A 15,362-nucleotide genomic window follows, 5' to 3' on the forward strand; every position below is an offset into this window, starting at 1 on the left:
CTCATTCATTATCAAACGCATCTCAGTATACCAAGGAACTGCAGATCTGAGAAGCATGGACTTTTGTTGTTATTAGAATTTGCTGACACAGTCCATGGTGCAGGGAGACGGTTAACATAGAAAAGGACGTGCCCCCAGCTCTTCATCTGGAGAAAAAGAGGTGGTTAGCGGTGGAAGCAAAACCTAGGCCAGAGACGAAATATAAGAATACTACGTCAGACCAAAACCAGCTCTTGACAGAATGATTCCTTTTAATATCCTCCTACTTCTTAAAATCCTGCTTATCCATCAGCCCAGACTATCTGCTGGGTTCTGATACAAGCTGCTTAGGTGGGAAGGATAAGCAGCAAGTTAGAAAAAAATAGAGATATTTTAGTTTCATATGAACTTGTGTATATCAGTGATGATGAAACTGGCAGGTCACAGATCATGTGAAATACTTGTAAGCAAAAACTTAAAGCAGCATCAGCTGGACGGAAACTGTCTGGAGGACAGCCCTTTTCTCTGCAGGCTGAGACCCTAGTGGGTAAACCGTAGTTTGGGTTGTATATTAGGGGTGAACTAAAAGTTTTATATTTACATTCTGGACAGGTATCCAAACCCAAAGTTGAGTTTTCCATAAGGAGTCAGATGTGTAAGTAGCAAGAATTTATCCAGTTTCAATGGTGTTTCCCCATAAAACCTGTCAGTATTCCTGAATTTACAACAGACAGGTTAGAACGAGCTGAAGAGCACATTTGCTTTCTTTTCACTAGTGGATGTGCTTCCAGTCTTTAGGGTTTAGTCTGACTTTAAAGCAGTGGAGACTGTATTGAGAACTGTTATCTAAAAACTAAGACATTCAAGAAAGCTATCTGAATCTTTTTTAAAAGTGCTAGGACAACTGATCTTTTAAGCAACTAAAGATATGAAATGCACAAGCCTATAAGACTCATCTAGACTTATCTGTGCTTTTTTTTCCTTTGAGACAGGATCTCACTTTGTCACTCAGGCTGGAGTGCAGTGGCGTAATCTCTGCTCACTACAACCTCTGCTTCCTGGGCTCAAGAGATCCTCCCGCCTCAGCCTCCCAAACAGCTGGGACTATAGGCACAAGCCACCAGGCCTGGCTAATTTTTTTTTCTTTTTTGTATTTTTGTAGAGACAGGGGCTTGCCATGTTGCCCAAGCTGGTCTTGAACCCTTGAGCTCAAAGCGATCTGCCCACCTCAGCCTCCTGAAGTGCTGGGATTACAGGCATGAGCCACCGCACCTGGCATCATCTGTGCGTTTTTGGCCATTTGCTTTTGCCCTTGGCCCAGGTAACTAACATTCTTTTTGGTTCACATAGCTGCTAGGTATGGGGAACCTGGACTTTCTTCAAGGAAAGCAGTATAAGGAAGTCGGATTTCTAAGGGTGAAGAAAAAATAGGCCAAATCCAATTCCTTTGATTTTTACTCCTTGAGAACTTCACTCTTGAGTCCATGGCTTAAGTTTCGGGTCCTGCACAACAGGAGAGCATCGCTACAGTGATTACGTCCCTGGCTACTTCCATGTCCTGGAGAGAGACTGCTTGTCAGACAGAAGTTACTTTATTAAACAGTCCCATTATGTGTAAAGAATGCAGCTTGTCAGGCATACAATACGTTGTGCTCACTCCCCTTTTCTCTTCCAGCTCCAGGCCTGGTGGCGAGGCACTATGATACGGAGAGAAATTGGTGGTTTCAAGAGGCCTAAAGACAAAGTTGACAGCAAGGATTCAAAAGGAAAAGGCAAAGGCAAGGATAAGAGGCGAGGCAAGAAGTGACCAAGTTCTCTTCTGTCTTTTCCTCTGGTATTCTGGAGGTGGGAAGGACTTAAGAGAGTTAAGAAACACCTGGTACCATCAAAGATCTACAGGTTGTTTCCATTGAGACTTTCCCAGGGAAGCCTGATTTCACTCTGCCTGTTGATTTCACTCTGCCTGTTAATTTCACTCTGCCTGATTTCACTCTGCCTGTTAATTTCACTCTGCCTGACTTCACTAGGCCTGATAATTTCACTGGGCCTGTTAATTGCTCTGGGCCTGTTAATTTCACTCTGCCTGTTACCTGGGTTTTCAAACCCTGATTTAGGATTATACCATTGACTTAGGGCTTCCTCACACCTTGCTGGGAAGAAGAGTTTCTGGTAGTCCTGTGAAGATTCATTCTTTCTCTTTCTCAGCGAACAAAGCAGTTCACTGGCTTAGTTACAGTGACGCATGAAAACTTCAGTAATTCCTGTAATGTCTGATTCTGATTTTACTCAATTTGTAGTGAAAAAACTCTTACAAGCAAAAGTATTCAGTAGGAATTACAAGATGATGTTGTTAGCTGTCCAGCATAATATATACACAGTAAAGTTTTAATAAATGTTGGTTCCTGCCTGCCTTTTAGATTTGTCATCACTCTGGTGTTTTTCTTGGGGTGAAAATGACATGGAACACATAACCAGTTATAAGCTGCTTCAGCAACTTTTCTAGGAAACAGGATACAAATTATAAATACAAGCTAGAAATAGGATGTTAGGATATACAACTTGATCAACTGTAAAGATGCGACACAGGTTCTCTGGAAGGCTGGTTTGGATCTACTTTTGACAAGTGAAACACTAGGGCCAATACCTGCTTTGCTTACTCAACAATCCCCACTTTATGGAGTGTTAAGATGAAAAGAAATAAGGTGTGTGAAAATATCTAACCTGTGCCTGGCAAATAGGAAAGCGGTCAATCTCCCTCTTCTAGAAAAAAATGAGCCCACCAGATCATGCTTGCCTTGATGAGTCAAAACAATGCCTTGTGATGCTAAAGGTTTCCAAGAGAAAAGTTGTCCTAATATGTCACATACATTTCATGAATTAAGCCTTCTATCTACCTAACTCCAAATAAAGCAGTCTTGATATCTGTACTTCCTTAAGAAAATCAACCTGATCTCAAAAGCCTGTCCTGAAGCCCCCCATTTCCACTGACACTCCTTCTGGAAAGGAGATGCCCTTTCCTTGATTCACTTTTGCCAAGGGAACCACACCTCAGGTATGAACACTCTCCAATCAGCTTTTATTACATGCCACTTAAGTGTTGGCTTTTATTTTAATGTCAACATATAAAGTGGCATACAGGCAATTTAAAATAACATACATGATACTGACATATTTATACTTAGAACTTATGCAATATATTTACAGACATACAAATATAGGCCAATGTTTTACAAAATCTTTCACTAATTACATGTTTACAACATTTTCAGAAATAAAACGGAATTTGCTGTAAACCATCTCACTGCACTGTGTATATAGAAAGGCTTCTGAATATCCATGTTTTCATTTCTACAATGATTTAAGTGCTTAGTTTTTACGAATTCATCAAACTCATCAGCGTAGTCACACATCATTAGTCACCGCTGAGCTGTAGAAAGTAAAGAAATCGCAAACTCCTAGATTAGCTGTATTTTAAAAAGCTCTTCAGGAAAGTGATCTACTACTATGCTCTGTGTTCTAGCAGAATACAAAGGCCCCTCTTCCCATGGGTCGTTTCCAGACCTGGCTATTACAAGAGAACACTGGAGTGCTAAACATAGATTACCAGTCTGAAATTGTGGGAAACTCCTGACAGAAAATCTCTGTAGGTGGCAAGGGCTCTGCTCGGCGGGGGGGGGGGGGGGCGCTTTCAGCTGCCAACACTGTCAGTGATGGGAAGGGCTCTGCTGGGCCGGGAGCTCTCAGCCGCTGACACTGTCAGTGATGGAAAGGGCTCTGCTGGGCCGGGAGCTCTCAGCCGCTGACACTGTCAGTGATGGAAAGGGCTCTGCTGGGCCGGGGGCTCTCAGCCGCTGACACCGTCAGTGATGGAAAGGGCTCTGCTGCGGGGGCTCTCAGCCCTCCGACACTGTCAGTGATGGGAAGGGCTCTGCTGGGGCGGCTCTCAGCCGCCGACACTGTCAGTGATGGGAAGGGCTCTGCTGGGGCGGCTCTCAGCCCTCCGACACTGTCAGTGATGGGAAGGGCTCTGCTGGGGCGGCTCTCAGCCGCCGACACTGTCAGTGATGGGAAGGGCTCTGCTGGGGGCGCTGTCAGCCATCGACAGTGTCATTGATGGGAAGGGCTCTGCTTCAGGTCAGGGGAGCCCTGACAAGGTCATCTTCATCTTACACTGGAGTCAAATGAAGCTAAATGTTAAATTGTGCTTTCCAATTTTTTAAAAAAAGGTACATACAAAATACTGAATACAAAATTCTCCCAACAAAAGCATCATGATTTGTTTTTGCATCTTGACACCAAAAAGAAATTCATACCTTCATACTTCTGCAGAGGGTTTGAAAACATCAGAGGGTTTGGAAAAAAAAAAAAAATTCAATGTATTTACTTTTCCTTCAATTATCAGCCAAAACCACACCCAGTTTTTCCTAACAATTCAAATACAAATCTCATTTAGTTTGATAAAAATACATTAATAAGGTTTCATAATATGTGCAAAATTTGAAATAAGCTGAAATTTCCATTTATTCCTATGGGAAAATTACTTGCAAACGTGGCAAGTATTTCATTATGTAATGTCTTCTAGAATTATTCCTTGCATAGTATGTTGTTTTTTTTTTTTTTTTTTTTTTTGGAGACAGGAGTCTCGCTCTGTCACCCAGGCTGGAGGGCAGTGGTGCGATCTCGGCTCACTGCAACCTTCGCCTTCCAGGTTGAAGCGATTCTCCTGCCTCAGCCTTCTGAGTCGCTGGATTACAGGCGCCCACCACCACGCCCAGCTAATTTTTGTATTTTTAGTAGAGACGGGGTTTCACCACGTTGGCCAGGCTGGCCTGCATATGTTAAAAATAATCCTGTCCTTTGCTGAGTTCCATGTCTGGTGGCATATAATTTGGAGACTATACTGAGGCTTAATGCTGACAAATACAGTTTAAAAATACACACAGCTAAATTCTAAACAAGTTATATAAGGGTCGGTGGGTCTGTTGGGAACTGTAAATATAATGGGGTCTGGCTCTAAGCACTTACATAAAGACATTTTACTTTCATTCTATAAGATTGGGCATTGAGCTTAGATGTTTTAAGTTATACAATTTATTTTATTTTGAGAGATGGGGTCTCACTCTATTGCCCAGGCTGGAGTGCAGTGGTGCAGCCATGACTCACTGTAGCCTCGACCTCCCAGGCTCAAGTGATCCTCCCACCTCAGCCTCCTGAGTAGCTGGGAGTACAGGCATGTGCCACCATGCCTGGTTTTTTTTTTTTTTTTTTTCAATTTTTGGGGGACAGGGTCTTGCTATGTTGCCCAGGCTGCTCTCAATCTCCTGGGCTCAAGTGATCCTCCTGCCTTGGCCTCCCAAAGTGCTGGGATTACAGGCGTGAGCCACTGCGCCCAGGCCGTTACACAATTTTAAACCTGGTCAAGTGGTAATGTTCTGATGAATCTGTTTCTCTGCAAGAACAAGGAAGAAAACATTACTTTGACCAGGTACTCAACATGATTTGATCCAAAGCTACTTTTAGATGCTATATTTACCTGATAAAAAGAGGAATAACATTATGTCCAAATGGATGCATTGGTAAAGAAAATCCAGAACAGTTAACTACAGAAACAAAATACATAACTAATATCTTCCACTTACTTTATTTACTTGTTTTACAAAGGCAGTGAACACCAGAATATATCACCAACAACTAAGAGGGGTTCAAAACGCAGGGGAAGGAAAACCCAACTAGCTGAAACTTGAATAAAAGCTCCTGTGTGGTGTCGAGCCCTTGGGCCCTTTTCCTCCACCCATAAGTCAGTATATAAAGGCACTAGTGGTGGAGCCAGATGGGGTGTTTTTTTTTGTTTGTTTGTTTTGTTTTTTTTTTTCGAGACAGAGTTTTGCTTTTGTTGCCCAGGCTGGGGTTCAATGGCACGATCTCGGCTCATCACAACCTCCGCCTCCTCGGTTCAAGTGATTCTCCTGCCTCAGCCTCCCGAGTAGCTGGGATTACAGGCACGAGCCACCACACCTGGCTAATTTTGTATTTCTAGTAGAGACAGGGTTTCTCCATGTTGGTCAGGCTGTTCTCAAACTCCCAACTTCGGGTGATCTGCCCACTTCAGCCTCCCAAAGTGCTGAGATTATAGGCGTGAACCACCACACACAGCTAGGAAGTTGTTTTTAAGATGCCGTAAGTGCTTTAATTCAGCCACAGAAACTGGCAGTTACCTGAAAGAAATATAAGAAACTAGGCTTTCCCGAGCTCGAAGTGTATGTGCTGTGACTGCAACGCGTCTGCAGGCCCAGGTGTCTGCGGAGCAGCATGAGGAGGGTGAGGAGGGTGAGCAGCGTGAGGAGGGTGAGGAGGGTGAGGAGGCTGGGGAGGGAGGCTCAGTGAGACCAAAGCAGGCGACACACAGCAGTGTACTATCAGATTAAGGATTTGGAACCTGTGTATAGAGGGCTTGTTTATAACGTCTAGGTAACAGGATGACATAGAACCATCCTCTATGATGGACTGGAGTTGAAGGGAGGCCTAGAACACGGACCTTAAATACAACTGTATCTGTTTCACTGTTTTACTATGCAAAATTTGGGCCAGGCCCAGTGGCTCACTCCAGTAATCCCAGCACTTTGGGAGGCCGAGGCAGGAGGTTCACTTGAGCCCAGGAGTTTCAGACCAGCCTGGGCAACACGGCGAGACCCCAACTCTTAAAAAAAAAGAAAAGACTATGCACAATCAAAGCCTTCTATATTATTTTTGTTTTTTGCCTTTGACAGAATAGTCCAGCTCCTCATAATACAGCTTTTGATTTTAAATGTGGGTGAAAAATGCAGTGGGGCCATTACCCTCCCCCACCAAACATACAAACATCTAGCTTTGAACAGTGGTTTCCACTACATTAAAAACATGTGCAATGGGCAGGCGCAGTGGCCACGCCTGTAATCCCAGCACTTTGGGAGGCCGAGGCGGGTGGATCACTTGCAGTCAGGAGTTTGAGACCAGTCTGGCCAGCATGGCAAAACCCCATCTCTACTAAAAATACAAAAAAATTAGCCAGGTGTGGTGGTGGGCGCCTGTTGTCCCAGCTACTGGGGAGCCTGAGGCAAGAGAATCGCTTGAGGCCGGGAGGCGGAGGTTGCAGTGAGCCGAGATCGCGCCACTGCTCTCCAGCCTGGTGACTGAGCGGAACTCCTTCTCAAACAAAAACATGTGCAACGGTTATTGAAAATGCAGATTCCTAGGCCTTACCCCAGACCTCCTGAATGTGAATCTGTATTTTAACAAACACTCCAGGAGATTCTAATGAACAACCAAGTTTAGAAACCAGCAGACCACCTGTCTTGAGAGCAGGTAAAAACAACGGCACAGCTTGCTGGTGCCTAACGCAGAAGATGTGCTTTCTAGTGTGTGAAATGAGCCTGCTCTCCAGGAAAACACAGCCAGGTCAGGTGTCGGGTTTTCAGTAACGGAAGAAGTTTCATCTGAGAAAACCAATGGTGTCTTCGTAAAAAAAATTCAATGGAAATGGATATAACCTCCCCTAAAATGGAGAAATGATGCAAAATATTCCTGTTAGGAATCATGGAAACAGTCCCTTCTGAGAACACATAAGAGCTTTGTTTAAGCAGACAGCTGGCAGCAGCAATCACGTTGTCCTGTTCCTTGTTTTGGCCAGGCCAATGGCCTAAGGTCTTGGGAATCCTTAAACAGCAGATAACTGGTGCTGCTGTTGCTTGGGTGGGGCAAGTTCCAGGAGAGCCTGGACCGTCACTGCAACCTGGCTCAAACCTTTCTCTTCTAAAATGTGGAGAGGCAAACATAATTGCTCCTGAAATGGGACAACGCAACACACAAACAAAAAGAAAATCAATGAGTTTCACAGAACTGAAAGGAAAAAGCAAGCACTTCTCCCCTTCATAATAATCAATGAAAATAGGAAAATGTAGTACCTGGGAAACCGACCTCAGTGGAAATCTGAGTGAGATACAGATGGTGTCTGACACTCACTGTCACTTTATTAATACAACTAAAAGTACATACAGATCATTTTCAAAATTGGGAAACTGACAAGTAGCGTATATTTATACATACAGCAGAGGAAGAACAGTACTGCAGTGTAAAAGCAACATCCTTTATCTCTGATGAATAAAAGGCCAATGCAGATCTATAAAATAGGAAATGTGAAAAATAGAAAAACAATTCCACGCTACCAGATAGCTCAAGACTGAAAGATTTACACTTTAGGAGAAAGCACTTTGTAAGTTCCCTACCACAGGAATCCAAGACAGTTTGAAAACATAACTCAGCCTGCATGAGTTCTACACTGTCTGCATTATAATCCTGACTATGAAAACCAGGGTTCCCAGACCAGGCAGGGCAAGAAACTCAGCATATCCTGAGCTCTTGAGATTTAGATGTGTTTGAGAAACTTCCCCCTAATCTGAATAATTCATGGAAGGGCCTGTCTGAATTAAAAATCTGAATTACAGAATTAAAAAGAAATAGTATTTGAAAACGTAAAGTATTTAATATGCTGGTATTTAACAGCCTGAATTATTCCAGGAAACTACTATGTAAGCTTAGGCAGGAATATGTTGATTACCAACATCTGTAAAGTGTTTACAATGTTTGCTTAAGGAAGTTAAGGAATACATCGAGTGTGTGTGCATCATTAATTGGTTAGGTTAATCCTTTCTTGTGAGAGAAAAAGGCAAATCTTAAGAACAGCACTTATCACTGGCTTTCTGTTAAGAGTAAATATTCAGAAAGAAAAGAGATTGCTCTTACAAAGAACAGAATATAGAATTCTGGCTCCACTAAAAAAAGATTATACATGTTTGTTAAAGAAGACAACTAGTTTGTTTTTTTTTTTTTTTTTTTTTTTTCTTTTCATTGAGACGATATTACTACGAAATTTTACAAAACCAGTTACAATAAAATATATAACAAGTATTTATTTTTGAGGCAGTTACTGGTACTTGTGCTTACTTTTTATTTAATACTTATCTTGATAAAATGAGGTAACTGTAATCTTTTGATCTAATAAAACTAGCAACTTTGTAGAAATACTGAGTGCAACTGCACCTCTAGATAAATTATTTTTAAAATGAACCTGCTGAGTGTTTTGTTTTGCTGTCGGAAGAGACGTGCTTTCTCCAAGGCCGATTCCCTGATCTCTTCCTCTCAGTAGCCTGGTGGCCTGGTGTTTACTCAGAAGCCTATGCTTTCTAGAGCACACCTACCTTCCAGCTGGGCTAGAGGGAGTGCTGTGTGTTCTCAAGAGAATGTACAATTACAACCCCTAAACCATGAGAGCCTGTGTGTGTGTTTTTAACAGGTGTTCCAACTCTGAGACATCTTAAAAATAAAACCAACCCAACTCCCCAAAGTCTGAAAGGCACCTACTAACACAGAAAACTGAAGTTTTCATCATCACAGTGTTTAGTATTTGAGCATTAACAGTGCACAGTCTTTTCACCTGTGAAAATAGCTGTCCCATTTCATATAGAAGAAAACCAAACCAATGAGCCCCTCAGGCTGAATTCTACAACTGCATGTCGTGCTCCTCACAATCTCTCCGCATACTTGAGTTCATTCTTTATCCCAATTTTGTTAACACAGTTCAGAAGTTTCCTGAATCTTCAGAAACACCACTTATGAAATTAGAATCTAACCGCAGTTATAAAGTAGTTTCCAGCATTAATGTCTAGCAGCTAAATGCTAAGCATTCTGAAAGAACGAGACAGTATTCACTGCCTTGAGTACAGAACAGGGACTGCTGCCCTACTACTTCTCCTGCCACAGTTTCACTATTAAGAAGGTTAGAAATCACATAAATTCCAATTTTAAACAGAATACTGGGAGTGAGTCTCAGTTACACATAACAAACATAGTCAGTCTGGACAGGTGCCCACCCTGAGAGGCCAGCTCCAGCCCATCTGCTCGTGCGCACCATGAGCAACGTATGGATTGGGCTCAGAATAGCAGTCTAGGAAATCCACATGATCTTTAAACTGAACATTCTGACCAAACTAAAATTATTAAAATTATGGCCAATACCTTCCAAACGTCCAGACCGCAAATGCTTAGACGGCCCTGTGCCTACCCACAAAGGGGGGACTCAGGATTTCAGGACACAGTTCAAAGCAGAAATCTAAGTGACCGGGTACTGCCAGAACCAGAAAAGGCACGACGATCTTCCTCATGAGCAGCTGCTGAAAAGGCTCGGTCACTCCACAATGTCAACACTTGTGCTGAGACATGGAAAACGGCCGGGTGGGAGTTTGTACTGTGTGACTTCAAATAAAGCTCTACATGTCATATTCGAAGGACAAGTTCAGAATTGTATTAGTAAAAATGCTTCAGCGTTTACGGGAAGAGAAACAAGGCCACAGGCCAGGAGAATGGGTGGATGACCAGGAGAAAAAGATGCTGGTCTTTTACTCTTTGTCAGCAAAATGTCTACTAATGCGACGGGCTGCACATCTGCAAATGCAAGGAAAGGATCTGTCTCCTTTACCGGTGAGCTCTTTGAGGGCCAGCGGGGAGAAAAAGCACTTATATAAATAATTCTGAATGACAAACAAACCTCCTTTACCCAGCACAGGAATGAGGTGGAAGTCACCGGAGGGCAATCTTTCAGCTCGAGGGGAAGAGCCAGTGATAAAGCATACAGAGAGTTAACATGACAGTACAGTAAAATGCCACAAAACCCAGAAGCTGGATAGAGACACAGACAAAACTGGATTCTTCTGAGTGTGCCCCAAGAGAAAGTAGTGTTTCAACAGTTCTTTTAACGCTGAGGTTTAGCTGAAGGATGTCGGAAGGGGAACAAAGATTGTCCTGTCCAAAGTGTGAGCAGGAAAGGAAAACAGAAAAACAAAGTCAGTGGATCAGAAATGCAGATCTGAGTATAGAATTCAATATGATCATCTCAGTCATATTCACATATACACATCCTGTAACATTTTTACTTTGAGGAACACAAATAAAACGCCGAAAACCCAAACTACAAAGAATCTTCTATATGCTGAACTGGATCTTACTACTAAACAGCAGAATAAAATTTGCGTGTTGGTGACTAGTCTGAACATTACGAATACAATACACAGGCCGGGCGCGGTGGCTCACACCTATAATCCCAGCACTTTGGAAGGCTGAGGTGGGCAGATTACGAGGTCAAGAGATCGAGACCATCCTGGCTAACATGGTGAAACCTCGTCTTACTAAAAATACAAAAAGTGAGCCGGGCGTGGTGGCGGCACCTGTAGTCCCAGCTACTCGGGAGGCTGAGGCAGGAGAATGGCGTGAACCCGGGAGGCGGAGCTTGCAGTGAGCTGAGATCCGGCCACTGCACTACAGCCCGGGCGACAGAGCGAGACTCCGCCTCAAAAAAACAAACAAACAAACAAACAAACAAAAAAACCAATACAATACACAGAAGTGGATGTTGGTTTAGGGTCATGAAAGACCCGAAAGTAGTGAGGTGTGTGTGAAGCAACGTCTTTCCTGACTCATTCTTCTCTATTTAAAAAAAAAAAAAAGAGTAGGTCAGAAAGCAAGGACAAAAACTGCAGAGGCTGAGGTGAGGGACGTTTTCGGAGAAAGCCAGGTACATCAAAAAGGTTCAAAGACTGAGGAAAGCCTCCTGACCCGGGTGCAGTTTACTGCCTAGAAGTCAAACACATTCAATGACTTGGCGTTCCTCTGAAAATCAGGGGTGTCCATTTTAACCAAGTCCAGCTCAAGAATGTGTTCGAAATGAACATGGAGCTGTTAAGGGCCTCAGAGATCATCCAAACCCTCCATTTTACAGATTGCAAAATTCACTAAACCAATACAAACATCAGTGGACTGGACAACAGGGAGACATCCTTTAACACATAACATAACGGCTCTGGGACAAAAGATACTGGACTCAGATATAAGTTTTTCATCACCCATTATGGTTTTTTTCCATGTAGCATATTTAATAAAAGCATAAAAATAAAGCAAATACCCATGGGCCCAATGTCATCAGAGGTTTTTAATAATTGCCTTGTCCTTTAGTATTTCATTCATACTTTAACTTGTATAACATTTTAAAAGTTATACAGAGAAAGGAAATTATTTGTCTTTAATATAATCTCATCTGGGTATAGAATCTGACAAAATACTTATAACACTGTTTTCTGTTTTACATTTTCAAAAGTGATCATTATTACCTTCCCAATTTTCAAGTCACAGAGCAAAGTGGGGATGTTTAAGTAAAGGCTAGAATGACCAGAAGTACAGGAGGAAAAGGAAGAAGGGGAGGTAGAAGTTTCTTCTCTTCCTTTGGCAGTGGGACCTGAGAAGGCGAGCTTGAACCTATGAGTTTGTGCGTTTATTCATTTTCTTTCACTTTGTTCTAAGACAAATGATTAATTTTTCAGCAGCAGTAGCAGCATACTAGGAACCCATCTAAAACTGGCAGTGGTTGTGGTGGGGACCTGGGTGGAGGGCGGAAGGCGGAAGGGGAGAAGGAAGGGGCAGCCTATGAGGAAATGTCCACTTCCTCTTTGTGGAGGGGGAGGGAGGATGCCTCAAAACCTCAGTCTAACCACTCTGGAAAAAGACCCAGTCTTTTAAAACTGTATTATTTTTTTCTCTGTACTTGCCTTCCAACAGCACAGCTCTGGTAGGAACAGGGGCAAGCTGGCCCATAATAAACATGGTCACCCACGGCATAGCAGTGGACAGATACAATGACAGTAATCGCTGGTCAACAGTACTTTTAACAGGTTTTGACATCGGTTGGGTCAACATGACTTGCCTGAGCGGGGCCATATTCAGCACTCTCCTATGGATTTCGCGGTTCCCATTCTGCGCCAACCCATGCCATACTCTTTGTTTAAAGACCCTGCGGGGAACTAGAGCAGACACTAGATGTTTGTGCAGCAGGAACCTCTTCAGGAAGCAGAAGGGAAGAACTGGAGGCTAATGTGCACTATTAGAACAAACTTGTTTAAAAGAACGTATGTTGTTTCTTCAGAAGCCATATTCAGTGCTCTCAAAATATTTAAAAAGGTCTGTTCTAAAAGAGGAGCCTTTATCAAACAACATAACACAAACATGAAAATTTTGCTTTGAATTTGTCCACAGGAATCACAAAGGTCTTTGCTAACTACCACTTTATGTAAATTTCCATTCTTTTACAATTCAGTTTTAAAAAAGAAAAAAACAGCAAAAGAAAAAAGTAAAAAATAAATAGTAGAATGATGATCTGCCTTCATAAGAGAAAAACCAGCCTGGGAATCCTGCGGGCTGATGCAGATGCTCTGCGGAGCTGGGCGCTCTCTCTCTCTTACTTTGTAACACGTGAAAGAGCTGAAAGAGAAGGTCACTCTTTGGACAAGCGACGCTGAGGCCTTTCTAACTCCTGGTTAGTTAGAAAGAGGTGTGGTGAAATGCGTAAAGAGAATCACTGTCATGAAAGCTATAGGAACAGGATCTAAGCTCAGAGAAATGGTGGAGCTGCTGCTGAGCCCCGGGGCCACCCCTGAGTTACTGAGACCTAATTAGAAGGTGATAGAAAAGAGTCATGTTTTCCCCCTTCAGGCTATGGACAGAATGTTAACAAGATCTGTAATGGTCGTGCGTGGTTAATGAAAAAGTATCACACGGCACCAAGTTGTTTATTTCTTTAAATTTGTCTTTATACCATGTAATATTCCTTAGTAGTATAATGCTTCGTTGGTTTACTATAATTGCTTTTTAAAGGGGTTATTGATTAAGAGTATATCAAGTTCATTTCCCTTAATCACATCTATAAATAAATTTAACTCTTGATAATATTAAAGGGCAATAAAGTTATATCTGAGCTGGAGGCAACAAATCCTCACAGCAGGACAACACTCAGAGACAGCCTGTCGCAAGCCAGGCTCCAAAGAACGAGCTTCATGGAAGAACCGATGAAATCCGAATAAAGCCTGTCATTCAGTTAATCGCACTGTTCTCATGTTACTTAATTTGAACCACTGTCCTAAGGTTGTATATCAGGTGTTAGTTAACATTAGAAGAAATAAGTGAAGTATACAAAGGAACTCTAGGCTGTCTTTTCAACATTTCTGGAGTCTACAACATTTTAAAAAGTATCAAAGCAAGGGTCAGAACACTGAAGCCAGCTGCAGCATTCTTGATCTGGGATAGACTGAGTTTTTGAAGGATGTATTTAGTTGTCAAATAGCAAGTGGGAAAGTTTAGGAAAATAGAATAATTACTCTAAATTACTTACAGTTATTTCAATTTATACATTTATAATTTCTTTGTGTGGTCCTTGGAAATAATTAAGGAAAACTGTTCAAAAGTATACTGACTCTTGTAACCCAAAGTCATGTTAATTAGGATCGACTTAGCTCAGAGCTAGTCCTGTAAGATTTTAGAGATTTGCATTTCTAAAATTTTAGCACAACCAAGTCTATTTAGGCAACATAAAAAATGATACATTTATTACCTGAGGTACACCAATTTTTCTGCAAGCTTCTAGGAAATTCTCCACATTTCGCCTGCATTTCGCCATTGTTAATTTAGGCTGAAATGAGGAAAAGAAAATGTGTTACTAGAAAAGTTTTGTTTTGGGGACAGGGTCTCGCTCTGTCACCCAGTCTGGAGTGCAGTGGCGCAAGCTTGGCTCACTGTGTCCTTGACCTCTCGGGCTCAGGTGATCCTCCCACCTCAGCCTCCCAAGTAGCTGGCTATAGCTGCAAGCCGTCACACCTGGGTAATCTTTGTACAGACAGGGTTTCGCCACGTTGCCCAGGCTGGTCTTGAATTCCTGAGTTCAAGCAATCTGCCTGCCTCAGCCTCCCAAAGTGCTGGGATCACAGGCATGAGCTACAGGCCCAGCCTGCTGGCAACATTAAAAAATATTTGCTAACTTTAAAAATACCCTTGACAATCGCTTCATAACTCTCAATGCTGTAGACTAGGGGGTCAGCAAACTTTTCTTTAAAGGATCAGATAATAAATGTTAGTTTTCAAGGCCATAAGAACTGTTTCAACGCCGGATGCAGTGGCTCAGGCCTGTAATCCCAGTACTTTGGGAGGCCAAGGTGGGCAGATCACCTGAGGTCGGGAGTTTGAGACCAGTCTGACGAACATGGAGAGACCCCATCTCTACTAATAATACAAAAATTAGCTGGGTGTGGAGGTGGGCACATGTAATCCCAGCTACTCGGGAGGCTGAGGCTCAAGCCTGTAATCCTAGCACTTTGGGAGGCCGAGACAGGCAGATCACGAGGTCAGGGGATTGAGACCATTCCTGGCTAACACGGTGAAACCTCGTCTCTACTAACAATACAAAAAACTAGCCGGGCGAGGTGGCGGGCGCCTGTAGTCCCAGCTACTCGGGAGGCTGAGGCAGGAGAATGGCG

General features: G+C 42.7%; 2 protein-coding genes across 6 annotated transcripts in view; one reads left to right on the top strand and one right to left on the bottom strand.

Annotated features, from left to right (window-relative positions):
- Nucleotides 1-2,397, top strand: part of IQCG (IQ motif containing G) — a 49,612-nt gene extending 47,215 nt beyond the window's left edge. The window contains exons 12-13 of the mRNA XM_011961156.1: nucleotides 1,655-1,924; nucleotides 2,045-2,397. Of these exons, the coding sequence (XP_011816546.1) occupies nucleotides 1,655-1,786 (132 nt within the window). The 3' untranslated portion in view covers nucleotides 1,787-1,924; nucleotides 2,045-2,397. The remainder of the gene's footprint in view (nucleotides 1-1,654; nucleotides 1,925-2,044) is intronic.
- A 4,590-nt stretch (nucleotides 2,398-6,987) lies between these two features.
- LRCH3 (leucine-rich repeats and calponin homology (CH) domain containing 3) overlaps nucleotides 6,988-15,362 on the bottom strand; it is a 96,418-nt gene continuing 88,043 nt past the window's right edge. For 4 of the 5 annotated variants that reach the window (XM_011961153.1, XM_011961152.1, XM_011961151.1 and 1 more), the window contains 2 exons: nucleotides 14,444-14,521; nucleotides 6,988-7,798 (listed from right to left, as the gene is read on the bottom strand). In XM_011961153.1, the coding sequence (XP_011816543.1) occupies nucleotides 7,673-7,798; nucleotides 14,444-14,521 (204 nt within the window). In that variant the 3' untranslated portion in view covers nucleotides 6,988-7,672. Of the gene's footprint in view, nucleotides 7,799-10,567; nucleotides 10,813-14,443; nucleotides 14,522-15,362 lie in introns of all 5 variants that reach the window. The other variant, XM_011961150.1, reaches the window with a different exon arrangement.

The sequence above is a fragment of the Colobus angolensis genome, unplaced genomic scaffold, assembly GCF_000951035.1.
Source record: "Colobus angolensis palliatus isolate OR3802 unplaced genomic scaffold, Cang.pa_1.0 Scaffold54, whole genome shotgun sequence".
Lineage (NCBI taxonomy): Eukaryota > Metazoa > Chordata > Mammalia > Primates > Cercopithecidae > Colobus > Colobus angolensis.